The sequence below is a fragment of the Bombina bombina genome, chromosome 3 (genome assembly GCF_027579735.1).
Source record: "Bombina bombina isolate aBomBom1 chromosome 3, aBomBom1.pri, whole genome shotgun sequence".
In the NCBI taxonomy this organism is placed as follows: Eukaryota; Metazoa; Chordata; class Amphibia; order Anura; family Bombinatoridae; genus Bombina; species Bombina bombina.
The window spans coordinates 1,077,622,522-1,077,643,236 of NC_069501.1; the positions used below are offsets into that span (position 1 = coordinate 1,077,622,522).

General features: G+C 47.1%; 1 protein-coding gene across 3 annotated transcripts in view; it reads right to left on the minus strand.

Moving 5' to 3' along the window:
* Positions 1–1,433: 1,433 nt before the first annotated feature.
* Positions 1,434–20,715, minus strand: part of RCBTB1 (RCC1 and BTB domain containing protein 1) — a 98,294-nt gene continuing 79,012 nt past the window's right edge. For all 3 annotated transcript variants that reach the window (XM_053708367.1, XM_053708370.1, XM_053708369.1), the window contains one exon: positions 1,434–3,229. In XM_053708367.1, the coding sequence (XP_053564342.1) occupies positions 3,089–3,229 (141 nt within the window). In that variant the 3' untranslated portion in view covers positions 1,434–3,088. The remainder of the gene's footprint in view (positions 3,230–20,715) is intronic.

The following is a 20,715-nucleotide window of genomic DNA, read 5'->3' on the forward strand; positions in this document are numbered from 1 at the left end:
CTGGCCCCCTCAGACTGGTGTAGGGGCCCTTCAGAAACAATATCATCAGCGTCCTCATGCTCTTCAGTATTTTCTAAAACAGAGCAGTCGCGCTTTCGCTGATAAGTGGGCATTTTGGCTAAAATGTTTTTGATAGAATTATCCATTACAGCCGTTAATTGTTGCATAGTAAGGAGTATTGGCGCGCTAGATGTACTAGGGGCCTCTTGTGTGGGCAAGACTGGTGTAGACGAAGGAGGGGATGATGCAGTACCATGCTTACTCCCCTCACTTGAGGAATCATCTTGGGCATCATTTTCTCTAAAATTTGTGTCACATAAATCACATCTATTTAAATGAGAAGGGACCTTGGCTTCCCCACATTCAGAACACAGTCTATCTGGCAGTTCAGACATGTTAAACAGGCATAAACTTGATAACAAAGTACAAAAAACGTTTTAAAATAAAACCGTTACTGTCACTCTAAATTTTAAACTGAACACACTTTATTACTGCAATTGCGAAAAAGTATGAAGGAATTGTTCAAAATTCACCAAAATTTCACCACAGTGTCTTAAAGCCTTAAAAGTATTGCACACCAAATTTGGAAGCTTTAACCCTTAAAATAACGGAACCGGAGCCGTTTTTATCTTTAACCCCTTTACAGTCCCTGGTATCTGCTTTGCTGAGACCCAACCAAGCCCAAAGGGGAATACGATACCAAATGACGCCTTCAGAAAGTCTTTTTTATGTATCAGAGCTCCTCACACATGCGACTGCATGTCATGCTTCTCAAAAACAAGTGCGCAATACCGGCGCGAAAATGAGGCTCTGTCTATGATTAGGGAAAGCCCCTAGAGAATAAGGTGTCTAAAACAGTGCCTGCCGATATTATTTTACAAAAATACCCATATTAAATGATTCCTCAAGGCTAAATATGTTATATATGAATCGATTTAGCCCAGAAAATGTCTACAGTCTTAACAAGCCCTTGTGAAGCCCTTATTTACTCTGTAATAAAAATGGCTTACCGGATCCCATAGGGAAAATGACAGCTTCCAGCATTACATCGTCTTGTTAGAATGTGTCATACCTCAAGCAGCAAAAGTCTGCTCACTGTTCCCCCAACTGAAGTTAATTCCTCTCAACAGTCCTGTGTGGAACAGCCATCGATTTTAGTAACGGTTGCTAAAATCATTTTCCTCTTACAAACAGAAATCTTCATCTCTTTTCTGTTTCAGAGTAAATAGTACATACCAGCACTATTTTAAAATAACAAACTCTTGATTGAATAATAAAAACTACAGTTAAACACTAAAAAACTCTAAGCCATCTCCGTGGAGATGTTGCCTGTACAACGGCAAAGAGAATGACTGGGGAAGGCGGAGCCTAGGAGGGATCATGTGACCAGCTTTGCTGGGCTCTTTGCCATTTCCTGTTGTCCTGTTGGGGAAGAGAATATCCCACAAGTAAGGATGACGCCGTGGACCGGACACACCTATGTTGGAGAAAATATATATATATATATATCAGTCACACACAATATTACATACAACTAGCACTGCTGAATGGATCAGCAGTGGGTTCTGCTCAGGACCAGCAGTGCTGCAAGGGGGTTAAACACACACACACAGTAGCGTAGGGTCAATAGTCTTAAAATGATATGCTCTAACAAATAGGAGCATGTCATTTTTCAAGTTATGGCCCTTTAAAACGTCATATGCCTAGTAAATTACTGTTAAGAATTCAATTGCAAAGTATTTAAATTCTCTTTTTCTTAATTTACTAAATGTTCAGTACATAAGTTTGGGAAGGCACCTCATGAAAAACCTGATGGAATTAATATTCCTGATTTTTCTTGCTATGGTCAGTAAGGAGCAGTCACAATTTTCAAGGATATTTTACAGCAAAAGCAGGCAAACTAATGTATATTGCAAAATGGTTTCATTTTCCTTAATACCTTGTTTAAATTAATAGTTTAATGCCCCTTTAAAAGGATAAGTCATGTTCCATCACAGACAAACAAGAAAAAGGAAAAAAAAACCAAAGTCTTTTGACCCAAATATTAAAGTAAATACATTATTAATTTAAAGGGACACTGTACCCAAAATATTTCTTTCGCGATTTAGATTGAGCATGTAATTTTAAGCAACTAATTTACTCCTATTATCAATTTTTCTTCGTTCTCTTGCTATCATTATTTGAAAAAGAAGGCATCTAAGCTTTTTTTTGGTTTCAGTACTCTGGACAGCACTTTTTTATTGGTGGATGAATTTATCCACCAATCAGCAAAGACAACCCAGGTTGTTCACCAAAAATGGGCCGGCATTTAAACTTACATTCTTGCATTTCAAATAAAGATACCAAGAGAATGAAGACAATTTGATAATTGGAGTAAATTAGAAAGTTGATTAAAATTTCATGCTCAATCTGAATACCGAAAGAAAATATTTGGGTACAGTATCCCTTTAAGATTTGCAAGTGCTTATCTTAGTAAACTTCAAGCCTATTGCACATTTACCAGTTTACAATTTATGTTTAAAACATTTTAAATAGGCTTTTTAAATATAAGCTTGATCGTACATTTAAAAACCCTAAGTAAAATGTTAAGCAGTAATTAAACTAAACCATACAAATTTCTGTACTCTTATTAATTAGAATCTAACTCAGGCAGTGGAATATTCCAGGTTAACAAACAAATATTCAAGAATATTAAATACAAAATTATATATTGTTCTGGGGATGACTATAGCAGGATTAAAGCTTCCAAAGAACCATTTTGTGCTCTAGGAGTGTGTGGTTATACCAAAATGATACTATAAAATGTTAACATACTTTTTTTTTACATTTGACTTGCGTACAAAAAAAGCCCTCTGACGTTTCATAGTCATAATGCAGATATAAAATTGTAAATCATACAGATTATATTAGTTCTATCAGCAAGCACTAAATACAAATTTAGTCTGCACAGTAGAAATGCCCGTGATCTAAATTTACTAGATACAGGTTGAATACCCCATCTTGAATCTGTACGATTAACTGTTTGACTAATGTGAATTCAAACCACAGAAAAAAGTGCCTACACAGTTTTCTTCTAGAACAGCATTGGTCAATTCTTAAATCCTCCACTTCTACCAGCTTTTAAAATAAACTCCTTTAGAAGCATTCCATCCATTTGCCAAAACGTTTCAGTCTGTGTGACATCTGTCAAATGATTGACACAGAACTTGAAGCAAAATTCTTCCAAATCCTGAATAAGGGGGGAAAAAAAATAATGTAAATTCAAAATGTGTGTGGTCGGAACAAGTGAAAAGTGATATAAACAAACTGGAGCATTGGAGAAATGACTGGGATAGAACATTTGGCATCATAAAGTGTAAAGTAATATGCATTTAGGAAAGAAAAGCCAAAAGGTTCATTACAGACACTTTACTGACGGGTGCAAAAGAGGAACGGAACTTCCAGAGCGGGAGCGAGCTAGATTGAGTTTAATGCCGCAGTCAGACAGGCTGTGAATAGACAGTAAGCCATGATGCGCTTCTGAAAAAAACAGACCCGCTCAGTAGAGCAAGGAGCGGCGTTCTGTAAAAGTAATTTTCTTTGGTAAATATCTATGCAGCCCTTTGTTTTATAAAGCTAGCGCTAAGCTAATTCTATAATATAAAAGGCCAAGTGTGTTTGTCCGAAGCTGTAATGCGCAGTAGAGACAGAGCGAGGACAAACACACCTGGCCTGCTCTGTCTGCGGAGTGACAACAGTGGGCGGGAGTGGTCATGGCCGGACAGGCTAGGCGTGACGGGGCGGGGACTGATCAAGAGAGGGGGGGGGGAGAGCAAAAGAGATGGGAAAGAGCAAAAGAGAAAAGGGTGCAAAAGAAAGGGGAATGAGCAAAAGCTAGGGGAAGAGAGAGAGTGCAAAAGAGAGGGGGGCGCAAAACAGAGGGGGAGAGAGCAAAAGAGAGGGGGGAGAGAGAGAGCAAAAGAGAGGGGGGGAGAGAGAGAGAGAGCAAAAGAGAGGGGGGGAGAGAGAGAGAGAGCAAAAGAGGGGGGGGGAGAGAGCAAAAGAGAGCGAGCACGAGAGAGAGAGAGCAAAAGAGAGGGGGGAGAGAGAGAGAGCAAGAGAGAGAGCAAAAGAGAGGGGGGAGAAAGAGCGAGCAAAAGAGAGGGGGGGAGAGAGAGCGAGCAAAAGAGAGGGGGGGAGAGAGAGCGAGCAAAAGAGAGGGGGGGAGAGAGAGCGAGCAAAAGAGAGGGGGGAGAGAGAGCGAGCAAAAGAGAGGGGGGAGAGAGAGAGCGAGCAAAAGAGAGGGGGGGAGAGAGAGCGAGCAAAAGAGAGGGGGGGAAAGAGAGCGAGCAAAAGAGAGGGGGGGGGAGAGAGAGCGAGCAAAAGAGAGGGGGGGAGAGAGAGCGAGCAAAAGAGAGGGGGGTGAGAGAGAGAGAGCAAAAGAGAGGGGGGTGAGAGAGAGAGAGAGCAAAAGAGGGGGGGGGGAGAGAGCAAAAGAGAGCGAGCACGAGAGAGAGAGAGCAAAAGAGAGGGGGGAGAGAGAGAGAGCAAGAGAGAGAGCAAAAGAGAGGGGGGAGAAAGAGCGAGCAAAAGAGAGGGGGGGAGAGAGAGCGAGCAAAAGAGAGGGGGGGAGAGAGAGCGAGCAAAAGAGAGGGGGGGGAGAGAGAGCGAGCAAAAGAGAGGGGGGAGAGAGAGCGAGCAAAAGAGAGGGGGGAGAGAGAGAGCGAGCAAAAGAGAGGGGGGGAGAGAGAGCGAGCAAAAGAGAGGGGGGGAAAGAGAGCGAGCAAAAGAGAGGGGGGGGAGAGAGAGCGAGCAAAAGAGAGGGGGGGAGAGAGAGCGAGCAAAAGAGAGGGGGGTGAGAGAGAGAGAGCAAAAGAGAGGGGGGTGAGAGAGAGAGATAAAAAGAGAGGGGGGTGAGAGAGAGAGAGCAAAAGAGAGGGGGGTGAGAGAGAGAGATCAAAAGAGAGGGGGGTGAGAGAGAGAGAGCAAAAGAGAGGGGGTGAGAGAGAGAGAGCAAAAGAGAGGGGGGTGAGAGAGAGAGAGAGCAAAAGAGAGGGGGGTGAGAGAGAGAGCAAAAGAGAGGGGAGAGAGAGAGAGAGCAAAAGAGAGGGGGGAGAGAGAGAGCAAAAGAGAGGGGGGGGAGAGAGAGAGCAAAAGAGAGGGGGAGAGAGAGCAAAAGAGAGGGGGGAGAGAGAGATCAAAAGAGAGGGGGGAGAGAGAGATCAAAAGAGAGGGGGGAGAGAGAGATCAAAAGAGAGGGGGGAGAGAGAGATCAAAAGAGAGGGGGGAGAGAGATCAAAAGAGAGGGGGGAGAGAGATCAAAAGAGAGGGGGGAGAGAGATCAAAAGAGAGGGGGGAGAGAGAGAGTAAAAGAGAGGGGGGGGGAGAGAGAGAGATCAAAAGAGAGGGGGGGGGGAGAGAGAGAGATCAAAAGAGAGGGGGGGAGAGAGAGAGCAAAAGAGAGGGGGGAGAGAGAGAGCAAAAGAGAGGGGGGAGAGAGAGAGAGCAAAAGAGGGGGGGGAGAGAGAGAGCAAAAGAGGGGGGAGAGAGAGAGAGAGAGCAAAAGAGGGCGAGCACGAGAGAGAGAGAGCAAAAGAGAAGGGGGGAGAGAGAGAGCGCAAAAGAGAGGGGGGGAGAGAGAGAGCAAAAGAGAGGGGGGGGGAGAGCAAAAGAGAGGGGGAGAGAGCAAAAGAGAGGGGGAGAGAGCAAAAGAGAGGGGGAGAGAGCAAAAGAGAGGGGGAGAGAGCAAAAGAGAGGGGGAGAGAGCAAAAGAGAGGGGGAGAGAGCAAAAGAGAGGGGGAGAGAGCAAAAGAGAGGGAGAGAGAGCAAAAGAGAGGGAGAGAGAGCAAAAGAGAGGGGGGAGAGAGAGAGAGAGAGAGCAAAAGAGAGGGGGGGAGAGAGAGAGCAAAAGAGAGGGGGGGAGAGAGAGAGCAAAAGAGAGGGGGGGAGAGAGAGAGCAAAAGAGAGGGTGGGAGAGAGAGCAAAAGAGAGGGGGGGGAGAGAGAGCAAAAGAGAGGGGGGAGAGAGAGCGCAAAAGAGAGGGGGGGGGGAGAGAGAGCAAAAGAGAGCGAGCACGAGAGAGAGAGAGCAAAAGAGAGGGGAGAGAGAGAGAGAGCAAGAGAGAGAGCAAAAGAGAGGGGGGAGAAAGAGCAAGCAAAAGAGGGGGGGAGAGAGAGCGAGCAAAAGAGAGGGGGGGAGAGAGAGCGAGCAAAGGAGAGGGGAGGAGAGAGAGCGAGCAAAAGAGAGGGGGGGAGAGAGAGCGAGCAAAAGAGAGGGGGGGAGAGAGAGCGAGCAAAAGAGAGGGGGGAGAGAGAGCGAGCAAAAGAGAGGGGGGAGAGAGAGCGAGCAAAAGAGAGGGGGGAGAGAGCGCGAGCAAAAGAGAGGGGGGAGAGAGAGCGAGCAAAAGAGAGGGGGGGAGAGAGAGCGAGCAAAAGAGAGGGGGGGGGAGAGAGAGCGAGCAAAAGAGAGGGGGGTGAGAGAGAGAGAGCAAAAGAGAGGGGGGTGAGAGAGAGAGAGCAAAAGAGAGGGGGGGGAGAGAGAGAGAGCAAAAGAGAGGGGGGTGAGAGAGAGAGAGCAAAAGAGAGGGGGGTGAGAGAGAGAGAGAAAAAGAGAGGGGGGTGAGAGAGAGAGAGCAAAAGAGAGGGGGGTGAGAGAGAGAGAGCAAAAGAGAGGGGGGTGAGAGAGAGAGAGCAAAAGAGAGGGGGGTGAGAGAGAGAGCAAAAGAGAGGGGGGTGAGAGAGAGAGAGAGAGAGCAAAAGAGAGGGGGGTGAGAGAGAGAGAGAGAGAGCAAAAGAGAGGGGGGTGAGAGAGAGAGAGAGAGAGCAAAAGAGAGGGGGGGAGAGAGAGAGCAAAAGAGAGGGGGGAGAGAGATCAAAAGAGAGGGGGGAGAGAGAGATCAAAAGAGAGGGGGGAGAGAGAGATCAAAAGAGAGGGGGGAGAGAGATCAAAAGAGAGGGGGGAGAGAGATCAAAAGAGAGGGGGGAGAGAGAGATCAAAAGAGAGGGGGGAGAGAGAGAGCAAAAGAGAGGGGGGAGAGAGAGAGCAAAAGAGAGGGGGGAGAGAGAGAGCAAAAGAGAGGGGGGAGAGAGAGAGCAAAAGAGAGGGGGGAGAGAGAGATCAAAAGAGAGGGGGGAGAGAGATCAAAAGAGAGGGGGGAGAGAGAGAGCAAAAGAGAGGGGGGAGAGAGAGCAAAAGAGAGGGGGGAGAGAGAGCTCAAAGAGAGGGGGGAGAGAGAGATCAAAAGAGAGGGGGGAGAGAGATCAAAAGAGAGGGGGGAGAGAGATCAAAAGAGAGGGGGGAGAGAGAGAGCAAAAGAGAGGGGGGAGAGAGAGATCAAAAGAGAGGGGGGAGAGAGAGATCAAAAGAGAGGGGGGAGAGAGAGATCAAAAGAGAGGGGGGAGAGAGAGATCAAAAGAGAGGGGGGAGAGAGATCAAAAGAGAGGGGGGAGAGAGATCAAAAGAGAGGGGGGAGAGAGATCAAAAGAGAGGGGGGAGAGAGAGAGTAAAAGAGAGGGGGGGGGGAGAGAGAGAGATCAAAAGAGAGGGGGGGGGAGAGAGAGAGATCAAAAGAGAGGGGGGGAGAGAGAGAGCAAAAGAGAGGGGGGAGAGAGAGAGCAAAAGAGAGGGGGGAGAGAGAGAGAGCAAAAGAGGGGGGGAGAGAGAGAGCAAAAGAGGGGGGAGAGAGAGAGAGAGAGCAAAAGAGGGCGAGCACGAGAGAGAGAGAGCAAAAGAGAAGGGGGGAGAGAGAGAGCGCAAAAGAGAGGGGGGGAGAGAGAGAGCAAAAGAGAGGGGGGGGGAGAGCAAAAGAGAGGGGGAGAGAGCAAAAGAGAGGGGGAGAGAGCAAAAGAGAGGGGGAGAGAGCAAAAGAGAGGGGGAGAGAGCAAAAGAGAGGGGGGAGAGAGCAAAAGAGAGGGGGAGAGAGCAAAAGAGAGGGAGAGAGAGCAAAAGAGAGGGAGAGAGAGCAAAAGAGAGGGGGGGAGAGAGAGAGAGAGAGAGCAAAAGAGAGGGGGGGAGAGAGAGAGCAAAAGAGAGGGGGGGAGAGAGCAAAAGAGAGGGGGGGAGAGAGAGAGCAAAAGAGAGGGTGGGAGAGAGAGCAAAAGAGAGGGGGGGGGAGAGAGAGCAAAAGAGAGGGGGGAGAGAGAGCGCAAAAGAGAGGGGGGGGGAGAGAGAGCAAAAGAGAGCGAGCACGAGAGAGAGAGAGCAAAAGAGAGGGGAGAGAGAGAGAGAGCAAGAGAGAGAGCAAAAGAGAGGGGGGAGAAAGAGCGAGCAAAAGAGGGGGGGAGAGAGAGCGAGCAAAAGAGAGGGGGGGAGAGAGAGCGAGCAAAGGAGAGGGGAGGAGAGAGAGCGAGCAAAAGAGAGGGGGGGAGAGAGAGCGAGCAAAAGAGGAGGAGAGAGAGCGAGCAAAAGAGAGGGGGGAGAGAGAGCGAGCAAAAGAGAGGGGGGAGAGAGAGCGAGCAAAAGAGAGGGGGGAGAGAGCGCGAGCAAAAGAGAGGGGGGAGAGAGAGCGAGCAAAAGAGAGGGGGGGAGAGAGAGCGAGCAAAAGAGAGGGGGGGGAGAGAGAGCGAGCAAAAGAGAGGGGGGTGAGAGAGAGAGAGCAAAAGAGAGGGGGGTGAGAGAGAGAGAGCAAAAGAGAGGGGGGTGAGAGAGAGAGAGCAAAAGAGAGGGGGGAGAGAGAGAGCAAAAGAGAGGGGGGTGAGAGAGAGAGAGCAAAAGAGAGGGGGGTGAGAGAGAGAGAGCAAAAGAGAGGGGGGTGAGAGAGAGAGAGCAAAAGAGAGGGGGGTGAGAGAGAGAGAGCAAAAGAGAGGGGGGTGAGAGAGAGAGCAAAAGAGAGGGGGGTGAGAGAGAGAGAGAGAGAGCAAAAGAGAGGGGGGTGAGAGAGAGAGAGAGAGAGCAAAAGAGAGGGGGGTGAGAGAGAGAGAGAGAGAGCAAAAGAGAGGGGGGGAGAGAGAGAGCAAAAGAGAGGGGGGAGAGAGAGCAAAAGAGAGGGGGGAGAGAGAGATCAAAAGAGAGGGGGGAGAGAGAGATCAAAAGAGAGGGGGGAGAGAGATCAAAAGAGAGGGGGGAGAGAGATCAAAAGAGAGGGGGGAGAGAGAGATCAAAAGAGAGGGGGGAGAGAGAGAGCAAAAGAGAGGGGGGAGAGAGAGAGCAAAAGAGAGGGGGGAGAGAGAGAGCAAAAGAGAGGGGGGAGAGAGAGAGCAAAAGAGAGGGGGGAGAGAGAGATCAAAAGAGAGGGGGGAGAGAGATCAAAAGAGAGGGGGGAGAGAGAGATCAAAAGAGAGGGGGGAGAGAGAGATCAAAAGAGAGGGGGGAGAGAGATCAAAAGAGAGGGGGGAGAGAGATCAAAAGAGAGGGGGGAGAGAGAGAGCAAAAGAGAGGGGGGGGAGAGAGAGAGATCAAAAGAGAGGGGGGGAGAGAGAGAGCAAAAGAGAGGGGGGAGAGAGAGAGCAAAAGAGAGGGGGGAGAGAGAGAGAGAGCAAAAGAGGGGGGGAGAGAGAGAGCAAAAGAGGGGGGGAGAGAGAGAGCAAAAGAGGGGGGAGAGAGAGAGAGAGAGCAAAAGAGGGCGAGCACGAGAGAGAGAGAGCAAAAGAGAAGGGGGGAGAGAGAGAGCGCAAAAGAGAGGGGGGGAGAGAGAGAGCAAAAGAGAGGGGGGGAGAGAGAGAGCAAAAGAGAGGGGGGGGGAGAGCAAAAGAGAGGGGGAGAGAGCAAAAGAGAGGGGGAGAGAGCAAAAGAGAGGGGGAGAGAGCAAAAGAGAGGGGGAGAGAGCAAAAGAGAGGGGGAGAGAGCAAAAGAGAGGGGGAGAGAGCAAAAGAGAGGGGGAGAGAGCAAAAGAGAGGGGGGGAGAGAGAGAGAGCAAAAGAGAGGGGGGGGAGAGAGAGAGCAAAAGAGAGGGGGGGAGAGAGAGAGCAAAAGAGAGGGGGGGGGGGAGAGAGAGCAAAAGAGAGGGGGGGAGAGAGAGCAAAAGAGAGGGGGGGAGAGAGAGAGAGCAAAAGAGAGGGGGGGAGAGAGAGAGCAAAAGAGAGGGGGGGGAGAGAGAGCAAAAGAGAGGGGGGAGAGAGAGAGCAAAAGAGAGGGGGGGAGAGAGCAAAAGAGAGGGGGGAGAGAGAGAGCAAAAGAGAGGGGGGGAGAGAGAGAGCAAAAGAGAGGGGGAGAGAGCAAAAGAGAGGGGGAGAGAGCAAAAGAGAGGGGGAGAGAGCAAAAGAGAGGGGGAGAGAGCAAAAGAGAGGGGGGGGGGAGAGAGAGAGCAAAAGAGAGGGGGGGGAGAGAGAGAGCAAAAGAGAGGGGGGGGGAGAGAGAGCAAAAGAGAGGGGGGGGAGAGAGAGCAAAAGAGAGGGGGGGAGAGAGAGCAAAAGAGAGGGGGGGAGAGAGAGCAAAAGAGAGGGGGGGAGAGAGAGAGCAAAAGAGAGGGGGGGGGGAGAGAGAGCAAAAGAGAGGGGGGGGGAGAGAGAGCAAAAGAGAGGGGGGAGAGAGAGCAAAAGAGAGGGGGGGGAGAGAGAGCAAAAGAGAGGGGGGAGAGAGAGAGCAAAAGAGAGGGGGGGAGAGAGCAAAAGAGAGGGGGGAGAGAGAGAGCAAAAGAGAGGGGGGGAGAGAGAGAGCAAAAGAGAGGGGGGGAGAGAGAGAGCAAAAGAGAGGAGAGAGAGAGAGCAAAAGAGAGGGGGGAGAGAGAGAGCAAAAGAGAGGGGGGGAGAGAGAGGGGGGAGAGAGAGAGCAAAAGAGAGGGAGAGAGAGAGCAAAAGAGAGGGAGAGAGAAAGCCAAAGAGAGGGAGAGAGAAAGCCAAAGAGAGGGAGAGAGAAAGCCAAAGAGAGGGAGAGAGAAAGCCAAAGAGAGGGAGAGAGAAAGCCAAAGAGAGGGAGAGAGAGCAAAAGAGAGGGGATAGAGAGAGAGAGAGCAAAAGAGATGGAGAAGGAGAGAGCAAGGGGTGGGAACGGTGTACTGCAAAAAATGGCCCGTGTGAACGGGCTTTTGGACTAGTGTTATATAATTCTGCACTATGTGCAGAATTATATAACATTATTTGGTACGGTTACTGGCCCTTTAATATTAAGGGATCGGGACCTCAAGTTGAGGAGTAATTCAAAGAAATGTGATTGATTCATGGAATAACTTCCACTCAAGGTGGTAAAGACAAACAGTCTGGGACTTCAAGAATGCCTGGGATATGCATAACGCTACCCTATGAACTAGAGAAGTTTATACTTTTAGGAAATGTTGACCTATGGTTCTCATCTGTTCTCAAAATCTGTTACTATGCATGCAATTCCATTTTTTTAATGAAAGGCTCGAAACATTTCCTAGTGGGAACAAACCATTAAAGCATTTCAAACAAAAACCTAAAAAGGAAATTTATGCTTACCTGATAAATTTATTTATTTCTTGACACAGTGAGTCCACGGATCATCATCAATTACTGTTGGGAATATTACTCCTGGCCAGCAGGAGGCAGCAAAGAGCACCACAGAAAAGCTGTTAAGTATCACTTCCCTTCCCACAAACCCCAGTCATTCAACCAAAGTAAAAGGAGAGAAAGGAAGCAACACAAGGTGCAGAGGTGCCTGAGGTTTATACGACAAAACTGTCTGAAAAATACAGGACGGGCCATGGACTCACCGTGTCAAGAAATAAATAAATTGATCAGGTAAGCATAAATTTCCTTTTCTTTCTAATGACACGGATCATCATCAATTACTGCTGGGAATCAATACCCAAGCTAGAGGACACAGATAAGGAAGGGACAAGACAGGGAACCTAAACAGAAGGCACCACTGCTTGAAGAACCTTTCTCCCAAAAGAAGCCGAGGCAAAAAGTATCAAATTTATAAAATTTTGAAAAAGTATGTAAAGAGGACCAAGTTGCAGTCTTGCAAATCTGTTCCACAGAAGCTTCATTTTTAAAGGCCCAGGAAGAAGAAACAGTCCTTGTGGAATGAGCCGTGATTCGTTCAGGAGGCTGCTGTCCAGCAGTTTCATAGGCCAAGCGAATTATACTTTTGAGCCAGAAAGAAAGAAGTAGCCGTAGCTTTCTGACCCTTGCGCTTCCCAGACAAAATGACAAACAAAGCAGAAGACTGGCGAAAATCCTTATTCGCCTGCAAATAGAATTTAAACGCACGCACATCTAGGTTGTGCAGCAAATGTTCCTTATAAGAGGAAGGATTAGGACACAAAGAAGGAATGATTTCCTGATTAATATTCCTATCCGAAACCACTTTAGGAAGGAACCCTAACTTAGTACGTAGAACCACCTTATCAAAATGAAAGATAAGATAAGGGGAATCACACTGCAATGCCGAGAGTTCAGAGATTCTCCGAGCAGAAGAAATGGCAACAAGAAACAAAATTTTCCAACATAACATCTTAATATCTAAGGAATGCATAGGCTCAAACGGAGCCTGCTGAAGGACTTCAAGAACAAGGTTTAGACTCCAGGGAGGAGTAACAGGTTTAAACACAGGCCCGACAAAAGGATTGAACATCTGGCACATCCACCAGACGCTTATGCAACAAAATAGACAAGGCAGATATTTGACCCTTCAAAGTACTTGCTGACAAACCGTTCTCCAGACCTTCCTGCAGAAAAGACAAAATCCTAGGAATCCTGACTACTCCACGAGAAACCTTTGAATTCACACCAGTACAGATATTTACGCCATATTTTATGGTAAATCTTTCTAGTCACAGGCTTAAGAGCCTGGATCAAGGTCTCAATGACCGGCTCAAAAAACCCACGATTAGATAAAATTAAAGGGTTCAATCTCCAGGCAGTCAGCTTCAGAGACACAAGATTTAGATGAAGGAAGGGTCCTTGAAGCAGAAGGTCCTTCCTCAGCGGAAATCTCCAAGGTCGAAGAGATGACATTTCCACACAGATCCTGCGAGGCCACGCCGGTGCTATGAGAATCACCAAAGCCCTCTCCTGCTTGATCCGAGCAATGACACGTGGAATGAGAGCGGAGGGAACAGGTATGCTAGACAAACTCCATGGCACCGCCAGCGCATCCATTAGGACTGCCTGTAGATCCCTTGACCTCAAACCGTTCCTCGGGAGCTTGGCATTCTGCCGAGAAGCCATGAAATCTAGCTCCGGCTGCCCCCATTTGAGGATCAAATTGGAAAACCCCTCTAGATGGAGTTCCCACTCTCCCGGGTGAAAGGTCTGTCGGCTCAGAAAATCTGCTTCCAAATTGTCCACTCCTGTAATGTGGATCACAGATAGACAGCAGTTGTGGGTCTCTGTCCACTGAATAATTTTGGCCACATCTGTCATGGCAAAGGAACTCAGAGTCCCTCCCTGGTGGTTGATGTAAGCCACAAAAGTTATGTTGTCCGACTGGAACCTGATTAACCAGGCTGAAGCTAACTGAGGCCAGGCCAGTAGAGCATTGAAGATCGCCCTCAGCTCTAGGATGTTTATGGGGAGAACTGACTCCTCCCAAGTCCATAGACCCTGAGCCTTCAAAGAGCCCCAGACTGCTTCCCATCCCAGCAGGCTGGCGTCCGTGGTCAATCACCCAGGTAGGTCTGCAGAAGCAGGCTCCCTAGGGGAAATGTTCCTGAGACATCCACCACAGAAGAGATTCTCTTGTCGCCTGATCCAGAACTATTTGCGGAGACAGATCCGCATAACTTCAGAGGTCTCAAAAAGAACTGATCAAACAAAATAATGTCCATGGCAGCTACCATCAGACCAATTACCTCCATACATAGGGCCACTGACGGCCGAGGAGAGGACTGAAGAGCAAGGCAAGAGTTGAAGATCCTTGTTTTTCTGACCTCTGTCAGAAATATCTTCATTGATAGGGAGTCTATTATGGTCCCCAAGAACACTACCCTTGTAGCGGGAACCAAGGAACCTTTTCCCAGATTTACCTTCCATCCGTGGGAATGAAGGAAAGACAAGATCTCCGTACGAGAGTTTGCTTGTTGAAAAGACGCCGCCTGAACCAGAATGTCGTCCAAATATGGCGCCACTACAATGCCCCAAGGACCTTTGAGAAAATTCTGGGAGCTGTGGCAAGGCCGAATGGAAGAGCCACAAACTGAAAGTGCTTGTCTAGAAATGTGAATCTCAGAAACTTGTGATGATCCCTGTGGATGGGAACATGAAGGTATGCATCCTTTAGGTCTATAGTTATCATGAACTGACCCACTTGAACCAAGGGAAGAATGGAACGTTTAGTTTCCATCTTGAAGGACGGTACTCTGAGAAACTTGTTTAGAGATTTTAGGTCTAAAATTGGTCTGAAAGTTACCTCTTTCTTGGGAACCACGAACAGATTGAAGTAGAATCCCAGACCCTGTTCTAATATGGGAACTGGAACTATCACTCCCAGAGCAGAAAGATACCAGACACAGTGTAAGAACACCTCTCTTTATCTGGTCTACAGATAATCTTGAGAGGAGGAACCTGCCCCTGGGAGGAAGCGTCTTGAACTCTAGTTTGTACCCCTGGGATACAATGTCCACCGCCCAGGGATCCGGGACATCCCGAACCCAGGTCTGAGCGAATAAAGAAAGTCTGCCCCCTACCGGATCCGTTCCCGGATCGGGGGCAGGCCCTTCATGCTGACTTTAAATCATTTGCTGGCTTCTTAGATTGTTTCCCCTTGTTCCAAGACTGATTGGACTTCCAAGCAGAACAGTCCAAGCCTTCCTGGAAGAGGGGGGGGGGGAGGCTTACCTTTAAAGTTTTGAAAGGAACGAAAATTACTCTGACGTCCTTTCTGTTTATTCCTCTTATCCTGAGGGAGAAAATGTCCTTTTCCTCCTATAATATCTGAAATAATTTCGGCCAAGCCCGGCCCAAACAAGGTCTTGCCCTTGTAGGGAATCGCCAAAAGTTTGAACTTAGATTAAACATCCGCAGATTTCAACCATAAAGGCACTGCGAGCCAGTACAGCAAAGCCAGATATTTTTGCTCCCAACTTAATGAGTTGTAAGGAAGCATCTGTGATAAAGGAATATGCCAACTTAAGAGCCTAAATCCTATCCTGGATTTCCTCAAGATGAGTATCTGTCTGAATAGATTCAGACAACGCATCAAACCAGCAGGCTGCCGCGCTGGTGACAGTGGCAATACACACCGCAGGCTGCCATTGTAGACCCTGGTGAACATACATCATTTTTAGTAATGCCTCCAACTTCTTATCCATAGGATCCTTAAAGGAACAGCTATCTGGGAATAGTGGTTCTCTTGGCCAAAGTGTAAATTACTCCTTCCACCTTGGGGACTGTTTGCCAAGACTCCTTAATAGAGCTATTGGAAACATTATCTTGAAAATTGGGGATGGAGAAAAAGGAATTCCAGGTCTCTCCCACTCTCGTGCAATAATCTCTGTAGCACGGTCTGGTACAGGGAATACCTCCACCACGGAGGGAACATCAAAGTGTTGTTCAGTTTACTAGACTTCTTAGGATTGACTACGACAGTTGTATCAGAGTCGTACAATGTAGCCAAAACTTCCTTAACAGACGGAGGTGTTCCAGCTTAAAATCTGAAGTATACAACATCAGCATTAGAAGGAGGAATTATACTGTCTGAATCTGAGATTTCATTCTCAGATGCTACCGAAGTGTCTTCCTCCTCAGACTGAGAGGATGCACCTTGAGTAGCCACAACAGGATCAGAAACCTTGCTCACTTATTCTTTAAAATTTCCTCTTGCGCTTTCCCTGCAGTATGGGAAAAGCAGACAGCGCCTCAGATACCGCAGAGGTTACATGGGCAGCAATATCTTGCAAGGTAACTCCAGACGGAGCATGAGAGGAAACGCAGGGCACTGAATGTGTGGACGAAAAAGGTTTGGACGCTTGAGGAGAAAGCTGCGTAATATCTGGTACAGGAGACCCCTGAACAGCATTCGCCTTAGCTAATGATGGCTCAGGCTCAAAAAGCCTATCCCTATAACACAATGTTCTTTCAATACATGAACAAAAAAGGATTGGTGGTTCCACCTGGGAGTCAAAACACAAGCTACATGTAACATTTTGTACGGCCTCTTGATCCATCTTTGACCAAAAAAAAAGAAGTTGTGAAAAAAAATAAAACTGCTTTTATTTCCTGGAAATTAACAAAACAATTAACAAAAAAAAACAATACTGTATGTTTAAATTTTTTATTTTTGTGAAAAAAATAAAAAAATAACTATGGAGCAGCGGTCCTGATAAACCCCCAAACAGTCTCTACACCTCCGCTATTATGCTGGGGTGCCTACCTTTCCTGCTATCATTTCAAAGAAGTGATGCAACAGTGGAGAAAAAACAAAAAACTCTGTGCGCAACAAAAGTACAATACTGCACCTAACATACCCAGTCCTTGTCTGTGTGTTAACCGGAGAAAAACAAAATTATGCTTACCTGATAATTTTCTTTTCTTCAGATGGAAAGAGTAAACTGCTGCATTCATTACTTTTGAGAATTCAGAGCCTGGCCACCAGGAGGAGGCAAAGACACCCCAGCCAAAAGGCTTAAATACCTCCCCCCCACTTCCCTCATCCCTCAGTCATTCTGCCGAGGGAACAAGGAACGGTAGAAGAAATATCAGGGTGAAAAAGTGCCAGAAGAACAAAAATAACAGATGCCCCACTGAAATATACGGGCGGGGGACACAATGCAAAAACGGGAGGGTACAAGAGGCTGCCAATTCTGAGGGCACCAGGCCTGAAAACCCCTACCCAACAACGCTACGTCCGAAGCAGAGAACAACTTTGAAAAAAAGTAAATTTATGCTTACCTGATAAATTAATTTCTTCTATGATACGACGAGTCCACGGATTCATCCTTGTGGGATATTATCCTCCTGCTAACAGGAAGTGGCAAAGAGCACCACAGCAGAGCTGTCTATATAGCTCCTCCCTTAGTTCCACCCCCAAGTCATTTGACCGAAGGTACAGGAAGAAAAAGGAGAAACTAAAAGGTGCAGAGGTGACTGAAGTTTAAATAAAAAAAATATAATCTGTCTTAAAAAGACAGGGCGGGCCGTGGACTCGTCGTACCATAGAAGAAATTAATTTATCAGGTAAGCATTAATTTACTTTTCTTCTATAAGGTACGACGAGTCCACGGATTCATCCTTTACTTGTGGGATACAATAACAAAACTATAGGACACGGATGAATGGGAGGGACAAGACAGATGCCTAAACAGAAGGCACCACTGCTTGAAGAACTTTTCTCCCAAAAATAGCCTCCGAAGAAGCAAAAGTATCAAATTTGTAAAAGGTATGAAGCGAAGACCAAGTCGCAGCCTTACAAATCTGTTCAACAGAAACATCATTTTTAAAAGCCCATGTGGAAGCCACCGCTCTAGTAGAGTGAGCTGTAATTCTTTCAGGAGGCTGCTGTCCAGCAGTCTCGTTATGCCAAACGGATGATGCTTTTCAGCCAAAAAGAAAGAGAGGTAGCGTAGCTTTTGACCTCTAGGTTTTCCAGAATAGACAACAAACAGAGAAGATGTTTGACGGAAATCTTTGGTCGCTTGCAAGTAAAACTTCAAAGCACGAACCACGTCCAAGTTGTGCAACAGACGCTCCTTCTTAGAGGAAGGATTAGGACACAGGGAAGGAACAACAATTTCCTGATTAATATTCTTATTAGTAACAACCTTAGGAAGAAATCCAGGTTTGGTACGCAAAACCACCTTATCAGAATGAAAAACAAGATAAGGCGAGTCGCATTGCAATGCAGATAGTTCAGAAACTCTTTGAGCCGAAGAGATAGCAACTAAAAACAGAAATTTCCAAGATAGAAGCTTAATATCTATGGAATGCATAGGTTCAAAAGGAACCCCTTGAAGAACTTTAAGAATTAAATTCAAAATCCATTGCGGAGCAACAGGTTTAACACAAAGCCTGACAAAACGACTGAACGTCTGGAACATCTGCCAGACGCTTGTGCAGTAAAATCGACAAAGCAGATATCTGTCCCTTTAGGGAACTAGCTGACAACCCCTTCTCCAATCCTTCTTGGAGAAAGGACAAAATCCTAGGAATCCTGATCTTACTCCAGGAGTAGCCTTTGGATTCACACCATAAAGATATTTACGCCATATCTTATGATAAATCTTCCTAGTGACCGGCTTTTGAGCCTGAATCAAGGTATCTATGACCGACTCAGAGAATCCCCGCTTGGATAAAATCAAGCGTTCAATCTCCAGGCAGTCAGCCACAGAGAAACTAGATTTGGATGCTGGAACGGACCTTGAATGAGAAGGTCCCGTCTCAGAGGGAGTGTCCATGGTGGCAGAGATGACATGTCCACCAGGTCTGCATACCAAGTCCTGCGTGGCCACTCTCTCCTGTTTGATTCTGGCAATCAGACGAGGGAGGAGAGGAAATGGTGGAAACACATAAGCCACGTTGAACGACCAAGGTACTGCTAGAGCATCTATCAGTACTGCTTGAGGATCCCTTGATCTGTACCCGTAACAAGGAAGTTTGGCATTCTGACGAGACGCCATCAGATCCAATTCTGGTGTACCCCATTGACGAATCAATTGTGCAAACACCTCCGGATGGAGTTCCCACTCCCCCGGATGAAAAGTCTGACGACTTAGAAAATCCGCTTCCCAGTTCTCCACTCCTGGGATATAGATTGCTGATAGATGGCAAGAGTGAGTCTCTGCCCATCAAATTATTTTGGTAACCTCTATCATAGCTAGAGAACTCTTTGTTCCCCCTTGATGATCAATATATGCTACAGTCGTGATATTGTCCGACTGGAATCTTATGAATCTGGCCGAAGCCAGCTGAGGCCATGCCTGAAGCGCGTTGAATATCGCTCTCAATTCTAGAATATTTATCGGGAGGAGAGCCTCCTCCTGAGTCCACACTCCCTGTGCTTTCAGGGAATTCCAGACTGCACCCCAGCTCAATAGGCTGGCGTCCGTCGTCACTATGACCCATGCTGGCCTGCGGAAACACATTCCCTGGGACAGATGATCCTGTGACAACCACCAAAGAGTCTCTGGTCTCTTGATCCAGATTTATCTGAGGAGATAAATTTGCATAATCCCCATTCCACTGTTTGAGCATGCATAGTTGCAGTGGTCTGAACTATGTCCATTGCCGCTACCATTAGTCTGATTACCTCCATACACTGAGCCACTGACGGCCGAGGAATGGAATGAAGAGCTCAGTAGGTGGTTAAAATCTTTGATTTCCCGACCTCCGTCAGAACAATTTTCATGTCTACCGAATCTATCAGAGTTCCCAGGAAAGGAACTCTTGTGAGAGGGGTAAGTGAACTCTTTTTTACGTTCACTTTCCACTGTGAGATTTAGCTAGTTGGTAAGTCGACGCCTGGATTAAGATATCGTCCAGATAAGGCGCCACTGCTATGCCCCGCAGCCTTAGAACTGCCAGAAGGGACCCTAGCACCTTTGTGAAAATCCTGGGAGCTGTGGCCAACCCGAAGGGAAGAGCCACAAACTGGTAATGCTTGTCCAGAAAGGCGAACCTGAGAAACTGATGATGAACTTTGTGGATAGGGATGTGCAGATGCGCATCCTTTAAATCCACTGTGGTCATATACTGACCCTCCTGGATCATTGGTAAAATAGTCCGAATGGTCTCCATCTTGAAAGATGGGACTCTGAGGAATTTGTTTAGGATCTTGAGATCTAAAATTGGTCTGAAGGTTCCCTCTTTTTTGGGAACCACAAACAGATTAGAGTAAAACCCCTGCCCCTGTTCTGTTTCTGGAACTGGGCAGATTACTCCCATGGTATATAGGTCTTCTACACAGCGTAAGAACGCCTCTCTTTTTGTCTGGTTTACAGATAATCGAGAAAGATGGAATCTCCCTCTTGGAGGGGAATCTTTGAAGTCTAGAAGATACCCCTGGGTCACAATTTCTAAAGCCCTGGAGTCCTGAACGTCTCTTGCCCAAGCCTGAGCAAAGAGAGAAAGTCTGCCCCCTACTAGATCCGGTCCCGGATCAGGGGCTGCCCCTTCATGCTGTCTTGGTGGCAGCAGCGGGCTTCTTAGCCTGTTTACCTTTGTTCCAAGTCTGGTTAGGTCTCCAGACTGACTTGGATTGAGCAAAATTCCCCTCTTGCTTTGCACCAGGGGAGGAGGAAGAGGGACCACCTTTGAAGTTTCGAAAAGAACGAAAATTATTTTGTTTGGTCCTCATCTTACTTGTCTTATCCTGAGGAAGGGCATGGCCTTTTCCTCCAGTGATGTCTGAAATGATCTCTTTCAGTTCAGGCCCGAACAGGGTCTTACCCTTGAAAGGAATGATTAAAAGCTTAGATTTTCATGACACGTCAGCAGACCAGGACTTAAGCCATAACGCTCTACGCAATAAAATGGCAAAACCTGAATTCTTTGCCGCTAATTTAGCCAGTTGAAAAGCGGCATCTGTAATGAAAGAATTAGCTATCTTGAGAGCCCTAATTCTATCCAGAATATCATCTAATGGGGTCTCAACCTGAAGAGCCTCCTCTAGAGCCTCAAACCAAAAAGCAGCTGCAGTAGTTACAGGAACAATGCACGCTATAGGTTGCAGAAGAAAACCCTGATGAATAAATATTTTCTTTAGGAGACCCTCTAATTTCTTATCCATAGGATCTTTGAAAGCACAACTATCCTCAATAGGTATAGTTGTACGCTTAGCCAGGGTAGAAATAGCTCCCTCCACCTTAGGGACCGTCTGCCACGAATTCCGCATGGTGTCTGATATGGGAAACATTTTCTTAAAAGTAGGAGGGGGAGAAAAGGGAATACCTGGTCTATCCCACTC